The following is a 13,936-nucleotide window of genomic DNA, read 5'->3' on the forward strand; positions in this document are numbered from 1 at the left end:
TCCTTTGTGCCCCCCCTCAGCAGTGCTGACAGGCCACCCAGTCCAGGAACAGAAAAGCCATCTGGTGTTTGTTTGGGACAGTTCACAGGCAGGATGAAATGTATATGTGTGTGTCAGCAGTGATGTCTGCATGAATGTTTGTATCAGTGTGTGTGTGGTGTGTGTGTCATCAATGTGTCTAAACTTGCATTTGCAGGAAGGTCTCATACAGTGACAAATGGGTTTTATGATGATGACTTACTGTAAAGCAGAGCAGGCACTGGGTGACATCAGAATCTATTATGCACAGATCCAGATGTGTCTATATTATGTGCATCTATAGGGGATGTATTGATACACGTGTGTGTGGCGACAGCAGCTGGTTGCCTATATGATCAATCCATTTAACACTGCAGGACTGTATAAGCTTAGTCTCTAACTAAAGACCAAATATCACATTAACCTAGTTCACCGCGTACACACACACACACACACACACACACACACACACACACACACACACACACACACACACACACACACACACACACAGCTGTTCACGGGCATCTGTTATTATTGCAGCGATTTAACCGAAGTAGTCTACTTCCACCTGACTCAGAATGACTACTAGCCAGGTTCCCTGCCTGTAAAGAGGTTTGATTGACATGTCTCATACAGGTGTGCCGTGACAGACAAACAGCAGATGCCGATTTTATCTCGGAAATCTGAGCACTGATAAAAATAAATAAATAAATAAATAAAAATCAGATAACAAACGCAGTCTCAAAGCTTTTTTCACCTTCTTTTTTCAGATGACTTACCAAGCAGCGCGCAGACTAGAAAGAGCGCACCGGTTGCCATTGTATGTGTGTGTGTTGCTCCGCTGATCCACTTTTAATATCCCCTCCTTTTAGATGAGAAGCCGGTGGCGTCTGACAGTGTGATCAGCTGCTGGTCCTGAACCAGAAAATAAGGAGGTCTACAAAACCCCGGAGGCAAGAAGAAGAATAAAAAAGCTTCCTTGAGAGTCAAATCCACAGCTGGCGGCTTTCCAAATGTGCGACCCACCTCTCTACAACGTCCTTCTGTTTAAAATAAATAAATAAAAAGCCTCCGATGTCGTTTCCTCTCGCCTTTACCCTCACCTATCTGCTTTTATCGCTGACGATGAAGTGTGCGTATGCCCAGCGCCTAGGCGACCCAACCCACTCACTCGCAGCACCGGCTCACTACGCATCCGAGACTGCGGAGGCGATTCGCACTCGCAGCCTCCTCAGTAAAAACTAAAAGTCCGGCGTGACTCCTGCGTATCTGGATACACGAAGGGAGGCGGGGAGTGCTGACGGTTTTGGGAGTCAGACTGGAATAAGTCCCGGATAATTTTCCTTCCCCTCACTGATGGGAGCGCAGGATCACGAGCAAGCAGTCCAAGCAGGCTCTGTTTTTTTCCACGGCAAATCCCGTAGACCTTATAATCAATCTCTCCACTATCGCTCCGCAGAAAGCCCAATGGGCGGGCGCTCCAGATGAGGCAAGCAAGGCTTTATACTCTGTATAAAAAAAATCACACCAGATTGATCACAATACTCTAACCCAAAATAAGTGATTTGAAGTTGTTACTGCCAATTCAAGTGGGCATTGTGTGCTAATTTAAGACACTATGCGTCTAAATCTTGACAAGATTATTAAAAGATTTTACGAGCTCAAAAAAATGAAGCAGTTCATCCCCAGAAAGAAACGACCCAACCCGTTGCTTTTCCTCTCTGGAGGTTATTTCCTTGTTTTCTGCCTGACCAAGCACTTTGGCAGTTTGAAAACTTGAAAGCGTGTTGCCTTGCTCCACCCCTAAAACCACGCCCCGGCCGTGTGGGTCTGGGGTGCAGTGGGACAAGGACGCATTTGCATTTGTTTGTTGAAATTCTAGTTCAGGCCGTTGATAGATTGAATAGGTTAATCGGAGTGGAGGGCAATTAAGCCCCTTATGCTACTAGTTTTCCCAGCTTTTTATTTGCAGGGTAGAGTTCAACCACTTTTTTGAGGTAGACACGAATTGTTCGCGCAACATCTGTTTACTGCATAAACGCACGATGATTATCACTTGAAAAATAAAATATCAGGCTATTCTTTGATGGTGTTTGTTTATTTTGCGCCGATCACAAATGTCGCCTTCTCATGTATAATTTACAAAGCAGTCTGCGTGTTATAGACAGATTTTGTACCTCTCCTTCCCCCCCCCTCACCCCACTTCTCCATACACCACCTGCGTTACACACAACTGGCAATCAACATAATGAGGTGCCGCTCTGTTTGGGAACTGCAGAAAAATATCTGAGAAAAAAACGCAGTTCACCTTTCATGGGTTGAAACTCCATCCCTCTTTGAATCAGATTATGAGAACATAAACCACGCATCGCTTTGACATAAGCACAGATTTATTGATTTTCGTGACGCTGCTCCATTATTAGCAGGATCTAAAATAGACAGGGTGAATGGGAGTTTGCTGGGAGACAGAAAATAGCACAAGTGAAATAAAACTGCTCGGGTGAGAAGCTGTGAAGCGAGAGAGCTGCTCTCTGAAAAATTGAATTGAAAAGCCCAAAAAGCTCTAACTTAGTAAAACTCTAAGCTCCCTCCTGTGTAGCACATAAATAAATGAGTAGGCCTTTTGCATGTGCGTACAAAAAAAAATGCAATTGCAGTGGACCCATCTGTTATTTTCTTCATCAGCTGGGAATTGCAAGTTCCGAAACCGCCTGAATGTAACATAAAATTTTTTTTTTTGGAAAGCAGTAAAATGATTCTCTTCTTCTTTCGCCTTCGGATTTGAGCTCAAATGAAACTTAACGAACACGGTGTGGGCCCTGAACAACAGCCAGAGACAGAGAGATGTTTACAGAGCACACGTGCGTCAATAAACCGCAACATGACATCTAAAAGACAAGAGTTTAATGGGAAGAATACATCTGTTTGTCTCTCCCTCTGTGTGCCATGATATTAAGAGGGAAAAAAGATACATCTTTTAGACTGCTTATAGAGCAAACAAAGGCTTTAGCAGACGCTGCTGCCAAGAAAATGTAAGTGAGAATGGGATTAAACACCGCTATGAAGCATGTGGACTACTGCCTCAGCTTTTCCAAAGGTTTGTCCAGGTCTAGTGCTGCTGAGTTAATGCACATCCAAAAAGAGCAGGCTAGGTAGGGCATGTGTGTTACTCCTGATCTACATTTTTGCTCCACACTTAAAATTAGCTCAGTTCTCCGCAGAGCCCTTATTGCACAGCCAAGTGAGGCCACGTTTTTGTACAGGCAGCTAAAGCCAGAGTAGCATTGTTTGAGCCTATAGCATTATGTCAGCGCTAAAGACAAGTTCACCTTTGGCCCAATTGCACCTGTTTTCACAACTGTCGAACACGTGCTTATAGAAGAATAAAAGCTTGAGGGGCATGTTGAGTATAGTGTGTGCTAGGGATCACAATAGGTCTCCATGGAAACAGAGAAGTCTGCATTATGTGTACTTCATAACAGGGCCCTTATAGATGATGCCTTGAGAGCCACAGCTTTCTCATTAGTATCTTTCAGTTGTTCCGCACTGTGTGACACTTGTACAGGCCCACTTATTATTACTTTTATTAATATGGACTTACTATTTCAGTACCCTGTGGCATTATCCATTGAGGTGGTGTCAGCAAGGTTACGTTGTATAGGTGAGAGGCACATTGTAGGGAACGAGGGAGTTTTGTTCACTTATTTCATCATACTCAGATTTTCATACAACGTCTCGAAAATATATGAATGATTTATTAGGTTTCTCTGAGCATTTTTTTCCTACTGCAACATATGAATGCGTCAGTATTGCACAGATGATAGTGTAAAAGAGGCAGTTCGCTCACACACGTGCACGCAAACATTTGGATCCTTTAAATGGAAATGCAGGCGCGCAGACGTCGTTGTCGCTTTAAATTACAGAAGAAAGCTGCTTTTTGAGATAATAAACTTGCATATGAAAAGAGGAGTCCCATTATAGCATGGAATCAGATGTGCACCCAGCCAACTTGCTGATGAATCCTGACTGTAATATGGGGTACACAGAGGATACACTGAATCTGGTTACCTAAATGATCTTTGACATAAATGGGAATTGGGGGGGGGGGGTGCTGATGGAGTCAGAAAGCATGTGCAGTAAACTTTTGAAACTACTTCTGCTTATAATTATTTTGAGAGGCTTCCCTAAGAGGAACGAGACAGAGACAATGAGCGAAGCAGGAGGGGAATGGGGAAATAATCCAGATGGGTTAAGATCGAGGGGAAGATAAACAGAGAAAGTGTTCTCTAGCATTTTGTATGCCAAAAAAAAAGAAAAAAAAGAATGAGTTTTGTAATATTTGGCTCCCAGGTTCAAGTGAGGAAAAAGGGGGATAAGCTCTCCAGTTTGGTCAAAACAGTTAGATTCAAGTGCCACTCTTCCATGTTGGATTTAATGTGGGTTGAGTCACTGCACTACTCAATTTCACATGCCACACTTCACATTGGCTTGAAAGATTGCATACTGCTTTGTCAGATAACCTCTTATTATACCACGCAGTGATTGGTGCAGTTAAAGATGTAATTTTACCTTTGTGTTATAAACCAAATGTAATGCATGACTTATTTATTTTTTTAAACCAAGCTAAGGTCTGCAAATATACAGCCTTATGCTCAAACTTAGTACTCATCAAATTTATTCTGTGTACATCCACAGACTCACTCACGGGGCTTTATTTTACATTGCATTAGCCTGCCAGGAGCACAAATCACTACATTTTCCAGCAGATTAATTATTCATCATAGGGGCTCTTAATGTAGAGTATTAATATGAAATGACTGTCAAGCTACCAAATTTTTGGGCCTTCTATCTCATTCTATCTCTGTCTCCTTTTCCATCCCTCAGCTTTCTTAGACTATTTCTCTCCCTTACTGCATTCTACTTGTGGGACTTTATGTCCTCGCTTCTTTACACTTGCTTTGATGCCATGATTGCTTGATAATATGTACTGGTGCTTATACGTGTGTTGAAATGAGTGATCAGTGAGATGCTTGGCTACAAGTTGAACAGCCACAAGGGACAGTACCCTCCATGGAGAAGGAGGCTAGAGGCTAAGATCAAGGTAGCACAGAGGGAGGTTAGCCAACTATCGGAGTTGCAGAAAGGTGCGAAGAAGAAGGTGCCTAAGAAATACAGGAAGCTGTCCATACCTGAGGCCTTGGAAACTGCCAAGCAACGACTCACAGCCTTGGCCAGCCACTTAAAGAGGTACACCGGACAGATAGAAGGCAAGAGAACAAACCAGCTGTTCTCCACAGAACCAGCCAAGGTGTACTCTCAGTGGCAGGGGAACAATATAAGAACAGCACCACCAAGGCTGGAACAATACTGAAAAATACTGGAAGAGCATATGGGAGAAGGACGCAACCCATAACGGGTGGATCTGGGGGCAGACCACAGCAACCTCCCTGAACAGGGTCCAGTAACCATCACAGTGGCAGACATCCAAGAAAGGGTCTCCAGTATGAAGAGTTGGACAGCACCAGGCCTCGACATGGTTCATGCCTACTGGCTGAATACTGCAGCCAGTGAGGCTGACTGCACTCCACAAGCGTCTGGCAGAACAAATGGACCAGCTGCTAGTTGACGAGAGACCCCCAGAATGGTTAACTGAAGGCCGGCCAGTCCTGATCTTCAAGGACCCCCAGAAGGGACCGGTCCCCTCCAACTACTGACCAATAACCTGCCTCAGCACCACGTGGAAGCTCCTGTCAGGCATCATAGCGGCTAAGATGAACAGGCACATGGCTCAATAAATGAGTGGGGCACAGAAAGAGATGGGCAAGAATACCCGAGGTGCAAAACACCAGCTACTGGTAGACTGAACAATCAGCCGAGACTGCAAGACCAGACTGACCAACCCGTGCACTGCCTGGATTGATTAAAGAAGGCCTATGACTCAATGCCCCACAAATGGAATGGCTAGAACTATACATGATCAACAGGACCCTAAGAGCCTTCATCAGGAACTCAATGGGGATGTGGCGTAGCCAACTTCAAACCCATAGCACAAGTCACCATCAAGTGCGGGATCTACCAAGGAGATGCTCTGTCCCCACTGCTGTCCTGCATAGGCCTTTACCCCTTAACCTCAGTGTTATCATTGACAAGACTGGCTACGGATACCGACTACGTAATGGAACAGCTGTCAGCCACCTCCTGTACATGGATGACATCAAGCTGTATGCTAAGAGTGAACGAGATTCACACCACCAGGATATACAGCAATGACATCAGAATGTCGTTCAGACTGGAGAAGTGTAGTTGGATGGTAACAAAGAGAGGGAAGGTAGTCAGAACTGAGGGGATCGAACTACCAGAAGGCAACATTGCAGACATAGAGGACAGCTACTAGTACCTGGGCATCCCACAGGCAAATGGAAACCATGAAGAGGCCGCTAGGAAAGCTGCAACCACCAAGTTCCTGCAGAGGGTTAGGCAAGTCCTGAGGAGTCAGCTGAACGGTAGGAACATGATCCGGGCTATCAACACCTACACCCTGCCCGTGATCAGGAACACTGCTGGGATAATAGGCTGGCCAAAGGAGAAGATAGAAGCCATTGACATCAAGACAAGAAAGCTCCTGACCATGCATGGAGGGTTTCACCCCAAGTCCAGCACCCTGAGGCTGTACGCTAAGCCGGAACGCCATAACCAAGTGGCCAGCCTAGTATACAGGAACATCTGTGCCGAGTATAACCTGGAAGTCCAGAGGTCAAAATGGGAGATGCCCCCAAGGGTGATGGAGATTGACCGAGCTAAGATCCTGTGGGACTTCCAGATACAGATGGACAAAATGGTGGTGGCTAACCAACCAGACATAGTAGAATAAGACGGCCATAGTGATCGACGTAGTGGTTCCGAATGACAGCAACATCAGGAAGAAGGAACACGAGAAGCTAGAGAAATACCAAAGGCTCAGAAAAGAGCTCGAGAAGATGTGGAGGGTGAAGCTAATGGTGGTCCCATTGGTGATCGGAGCACTAGGTGCAGTGACTCCCAAGCTAGGTGAGTGGCTCCAGCAGATCCCAGGAACAACATCGGAGATCTCTGTCCAGAAGAGTGCAGTCTAAGGAAGCGCTAAGATACTGCGCAGGACCCTCAAGCTCCCAGGCCTCCTTCAACCTGAGCTTGAAGGATTGACCGCCTGCAGGGGCAGGCGGGGAATTTTATATACACATATATATATATATATATATATATATATATATATATATATATGAATCATGATTGTTCCTTTTGAATAAAATGAACAAATCCTTGGACACCACAGTAGATGCTTTCAGCCAGCCTGGTTAGACTAGTCTGTAGGTAAAATTACACAGTGTTACACCAGGTGTTCACATACACACATTGTCAGCAGCAGAACAAGTCAAATACAACTAGAAAAATTTGCATTTCCTGCGAAAATGCAGTGTGGATGCTTAAAGCTGAAGCTGTATGCAAAAAGTAGCTGAAAAAGCTGAAAAGTTGCAGAAATTGTAAAAACTTTGCAGAAGCAAAAGAAGTTTGCTAAAATGGAATAACTTAGCAGAACTGCAATATCTTAGAGGAAACATAATACTTGGCAGAAATACAATAGCATAGCAGAATTTAGCAGAAATATTGTAACTTACCAGAAACATGATAACTTCTCAAAAATACAAGAATTTAGGAGAAATAGTATAAGATAACAGAAAGATTATATTTAGCCAAAAATACTTAAACATTACAGAAACACTATGATTTAGAAAAATAGTACAACAGAGCAGAAATATTGTGATTTACCAGAGACACTGTGATGAACTATGAATATTGTAATTTTAAATTGAGACTATGTTTTAGCACAAATATTATAATTTGGCAGAAATACTATAATTTAGCAGAAATACTATATTAAGCACAAATCCTATAAAAAGCAGAAATGGTATGATTAAGCACAAATACTACATTTAGTAGAAATACTTTGTTTTAGCACAAATCCCATAAAAAGCAGAAATACTGTACTATGATTTAGTAGAAAAACTATAATTAATCAGAAATACTAAATTTAGCAGAAATACTATATTAAGCACAAATACTATAAAAAGCAGAAATAGTATGATTAAGCATAAATACTACATTTAGCAGAAATACTATATTAAGCACAAATCCTATAAAAGCAGAAATAGTATATTAAGCACAAATCTTATAAAATAGCAGAAATAGTATGATTTAGCACAATAGTAATAAGTTAAACAGAAAAATTGGAAAAGCAAAATGGACAGCTGAAAAAATGCTGAACATGCTGAGGGTCCCTCAAATATACTTGTTAAATGACAAAAATCTGCAAAAAAATTTATTACAGCCACACAATCACAAATATGTACACATGAGGAAACACACATGCACAGAGAGACCCACACACAAGATCCAATTCAGTCAACCAGTCTAAATATATTGAATTTAAATCTTAGAATGAGATCATCCCATTAAAAGCCTTTCTCTCTCTCTCTCTCTCTCTCTCTCTCTGTCACACACACACACACACACACACACACAGGGAGAGAGAAGTAAGTTTCTAGGTCAGCCTGGGAGCTGGTGAATTTGAATCCACCAATCAGAGAGGCTGTGCACTTTTCCCCACCAAAACAGGTGCATCTGTTTACACACGCAGCAGCACAGAGAGACACAGGATTTTTGCAGTCTATTTCTCATAGTGACGACTCCCCTCAAACAAATGACCGTAATTTCCTAACCGTAGGGGCTAGAACGGTCATTCTTACACCGTTTTGTTCAGAAGAGATGGGGGAATCTTCAAGTGTTGACAATTTAATGTTAAAATATGAATTTTTAGAGATATATGACATGGATGACTTGTTGACTTAGAAGCCACGAATTCCCCAATATGCAAATTTGAATGCCTGAGACCACATATGTGATTGGCTGGCTGGGAAGCCGTGCAGGCCCTGATTTGTGGATTTGAATTCCTCAGCCCTCAGATATGATTGGCTGGCTTAGAAGCCACGAAGGCCCCAATATGCAAATTTGAATGCCTCAGGACACTTATTTGATTGGCTGGGAAACTGTGCAGGCCCTGATTTGAAAATTTGAATGTCTCAGTCCTCACAGAGGATTGGCTGCCTGGGGACCTGGCAGAAATATATAGAAATACTATTATTAAGCATAAATACTACATTTAGTAGAAATACTATGTTTTAGCACAAATATTATAAAAAGAAGAAAAACTATAATTTAGTAGAAATACTATATTAAGCACAAATCCTATAAAAAGCAGAAATACTATAATTTAGAACAAATAGTATAAAAAGCAGAAATACTATAATTTAGCAGAAATACTATGTTAAGCACAAATCCTATAAAAAGCAGAAATACTATAATTTAGCAGAAATACTATGTTAGGCACAAATCCTATAAAAAGCAGAAATACTATAATTTAGCAGAAATACTATATTAGGCATAAATCCTATGAAAAGCAGAAATAGTATGATTTAGCAGAAATACTGTATTTAGCACAAGTACCGAAAAGTACCAGAAATACTATGATTTAGCAGAATAGTAATAACTTATTGAAACACAAATGCACAGAGGGACACACAAACACAGGCTCTAATCCAGTCAACCAGTCTACCTATATTCAATTTAAATCCTACAATGACATGCTGCCAAATAAGGGCAGGGTCCTCTCTCTCCCACTAAACACACACACACACACACACACACACACACACACACACACACACACACACACACACACACACACACACAGAGGGAGAGAGCTGCCGAATTTAAATCCACCAATCAGAGTGGCTGTTTACGTTTTCCCGCCAAAACAGGTGCATCTTTTTACACACGCAGCAGCACAGAGAGGCACAGGATTATTGCAGCCTATTTCTCATAGTGAGGACTCCCCTCAAACAAATGACCATAATTTCCTAACCGTAGGGGCTAGAGCGGTCATTCTTACACTGTTTTGTTCAGAAGAGATGGGGGAATCTTCCAGTGTTAACAATTTATCATTAAAATGTGAATTTTTAGAGATATATGACATGGATGACTTGTTGACTTAGAAGCAACGAATTCCCCAATATGCAAATATGAATGCCTGAGACCACATATATGATTGGCTGGCTGGGAAGCCGTGCAGGCCCTGATTTGTGGATTTGAATTCCTCAGCACTCAGATATGATTGGCTGGCTTAGAAGCCATGAAGGCCCCAATATGCAAATTTGAATGCCTCAGGACACATATATGATTGGCTGGGAAGCCGTGCAGGCCCTGATTTGAAAATTTGAATTTCTCAGTCCTCACAGAGGATTGGCTGCCTGGGGACCTGGCAGAAATATATAGAAATACTATGATTAAGCATAAATACTACATTTAGTAGAAATACTATGTTTTAGCACAAATACTATAAAAAGCAGAAATACTATAATTTAGCAGAAATACTATATTAAGCACAAATCCTATAAAAAGCAGAAATAGGATGATTAAGCATAAACACTACATTTAGTAGAAATACTATGTTTGAGCAAAAATCCTATAAAAAGCAGAAATACTATATTAGGCACAAATCCCATAAAAAGCAGAAATAGTATGATTAAGCATAAATACTACATTTAGTAGAAATACTATGTTTTAGCACAAATAGTATAAAAAGCAGAAATATTGTAATTTAGCAGAAATACTATATTAGGCACAAATCTTATAAAATAGCAGAAATAGTATTATTTAGCACAATAGTAATAAGTTAAACAGAAAAATTGGAAAAGCAAAATGGACAGCTGAAAAAATGCTGAACATGCTGAGGGTCCCTCAAATATACTTGTTAAATGAAAAAATCAGCAAAAAAATGCACAGGGAGAGAGAAGTAAGTTTCTAGGTCAGCCTGGGAGCTGCTGAATTTGAATCCACCAATCAGAGAGCCTGTGTACTTTTTCCCGCCAAAACATGTGCCTCTTTTTACACACGCAGCACAGAGAGGCACAGGATTATTGCAGCCTATTTCTCATAGTGAGGACTCCCCTCAAACAAATGACCATAATTTCCAAACCGTAGGGGCTAGAGCGGTCATTCTTACACCGTTTTGTTCAGAAGAGATGGGGGAATCTTCCAGTGTTTACAATTTATCATTAAAATATGAATTATTAAAGATATTTGACTTCTAATGCACCATAACTGAGTAGAGCGAAGCAAAAACTGCCTTGACTTGCCCTCAAACAACGCTTTCTAACTCGAAATCTATTTGGAGTATCGATATCATTCTTTCACCGTAAGAGACAGCAGGCTTTGGTGAACAATCATGGAAATTTTCAGGTCTCTGTGGAAATCCAACAAAAAGTTATGACGAGAGAAAAAAGTGGTTCATTTCCACAGTTTGAAATCTGAAGAAATCTCAGCGAAGGACGAATTTTCTACCCTCAAACAAGTCCAACTCATTTCAGAACGGTAATAGGTGAGAAAGAAATTCTTGAATTGTGAGCGTCAGGGGTGTCTGAAGATATTCGGGGACAAGCCTCATGTCTTAACTTTGCTTCGTTAAGGAGATATGACGATTCGAATATGCCTCTCATTACAGAAATCCAGCGGTGATTTTGAACAAGCTCTCCATTCACTTTATATGGAGAGTTTTCTGACCTTGTGTTAGTCTGAGGAGATTTGCAAAAATTCTATAAATCCCACAACAATGATGGTGACATTTTCTGAAAGCCAGCAAAAATACCTACGTTTTGATGTATAATTTGTGGAAGTTGAGTGAAAATTGAGCAAGTAGCAGGAAGTTGTTCGGACATGAAGTGAAAATTGCAAAACCTTCAGTGGCACACTGGAAGCCAAGAGCATAGCAACCATAACAACACATGTATTTTGTGAAAAATCACAATTTTGCAACTCAAAACTTTAAGAGGCATAAAAGTAAAACAGTAAAAGATTTGAAAAAGCTGAATCATACCTGAATAGCCCAATAATTTGTGAACATTTTAAAGTTTGAATGGTTGTTCTAGGTGAAAATATGAGGAAGTAGTTAAGTTTCAAAAACAAGCAAATTTTAGCAGAATTGCTGAAGTTTCCCATTCATTTCAATGGGACAAATTAAAGGAAAAAAGTGGAATATTTTAAAAAGTATAATAGTTAAAAATAGCAAAAATCATAGCAGGAATTAGCAAAAATAGCTGAATAGTTTAAAATTTGAACGGTGAAAATCGGCTGAAAATTGTGGAAGTAGTTTAACGGCGAAAAGTGTACGGAAGCAACTAGAATAATAATAATAATAATAACTAGAAAAATTTGCATTTCCTGCGAAAATGCAGTGTGGATGCTTAAAGCTGAAGCTGTATGCAAAAAGTAGCTGAAAAAGCTGAAAAGTTGCAGAAATTGTAAAAACTTTGCAGAAGCAAAAGAACTTTGCTAAAATGGAATAACTTAGCAGAACTGCAATATCTTAGAGGAAACATAATACTTGGCAGAAATACAATAGCATAGCAGAATTTAGCAGAAATATTGTAACTTACCAGAAACATGATAACTTCTCAAAAATACAAGAATTTAGGAGAAATAGTATAAGATAACAGAAAGAATATATTTAGCCAAAAATACTTAAACATTACAGAAACACTATGATTTAGAAAAATAGTACAACAGAGCAGAAATATTGTGATTTACCAGAGACACTGTGATGAACTATGAATATTGTAATTTTAAATTAAGACTATGTTTTAGCACAAATATTATAATTTGGCAGAAATACTATAATTTAGCAGAAATACTATATTAAGCACAAATCCTATAAAAAGCAGAAATGGTATGATTAAGCATAAATACTACATTTAGTAGAAATACTTTGTTTTAGCACAAATCCCATAAAAAGCAGAAATACTGTACTATGATTTAGTAGAAAGACTATAATTAATCAGAAATACTAAATTTAGCAGAAATACTATATTAAGCACAAATCCTATGAAAAGCAGAAATAGTATGATTAAGCATAAATACTACATTTAGCAGAAATACTATATTAAGCACAAATCTTATAAAAAGCAGAAATACTATATTAAGCACAAATCCTATAAAAGCAGAAATAGTATATTAAGCACAAATCTTATAAAATAGCAGAAATACTATATTAAGCACAAATCTTATAAAAAGCAGAAATACTATATTAAGCACAAATCCTATAAAAGCAGAAATAGTATATTAAGCACAAATCTTATAAAATAGCAGAAATAGTGTGATTTAGCACAATAGTAATAAGTTAAACAGAAAAATTGGAAAAGCAAAATGGACAGCTGAAAAAATGCTGAACATGCTGAGGTTCCCTCAAATATACTTGTTAAATGACAAAAATCAGCAAAAAAATTTATGACTGCCACACAATTACAAATATGTACACATGAGGAAACACACATGCACAGAGAGACACACACACAAGATCCAATTCAGTCAACCAGTCTAAATATATTGAATTTGAATCTTACAATGGGATCATCCCATTAAAAGGCTTTCTCTCTCTCTCTCTCTCTGTCACACACACACACAAACACACACACACACACACACACACACACACACACACACACACAGGGAGAGAGAAGTAAGTTTCTAGGTCAGCCTGGGAGCTGGTGAATTTGAATCCACCAATCAGAGAGGCTGTGCACTTTTCCCCACCAAAACAGGTGCATCTGTTTACACACGCAGCAGCACAGAGAGACACAGGATTTTTGCAGTCTATTTCTCATAGTGACGACTCCCCTCAAACAAATGACCGTAATTTCCTAACCGTAGGGGCTAGAACGGTAATTCTTACACCGTTTTGTTCAGAAGAGATGGGGGAATCTTCAAGTGTTGACAATTTAATATTAAAATATGAATTTTTAGAGATATATGACATGGATGACTTGTT

General features: G+C 40.0%; 1 protein-coding gene across 1 annotated transcript in view; it reads right to left on the reverse strand.

Moving 5' to 3' along the window:
• igsf3 (immunoglobulin superfamily, member 3) overlaps positions 1–1,818 on the reverse strand; it is an 80,030-nt gene extending 78,212 nt beyond the window's left edge. The window contains exon 1 of the mRNA XM_004557868.4: positions 801–1,818. Coding sequence (XP_004557925.3) covers positions 801–840 — 40 coding nt within the window. The 5' untranslated portion in view covers positions 841–1,818. The remainder of the gene's footprint in view (positions 1–800) is intronic.
• Between the last annotated feature and the right edge of the window lie 12,118 nt (positions 1,819–13,936).

The sequence above is a fragment of the Maylandia zebra genome, linkage group LG16 (genome assembly GCF_041146795.1).
Source record: "Maylandia zebra isolate NMK-2024a linkage group LG16, Mzebra_GT3a, whole genome shotgun sequence".
Lineage (NCBI taxonomy): Eukaryota > Metazoa > Chordata > Actinopteri > Cichliformes > Cichlidae > Maylandia > Maylandia zebra.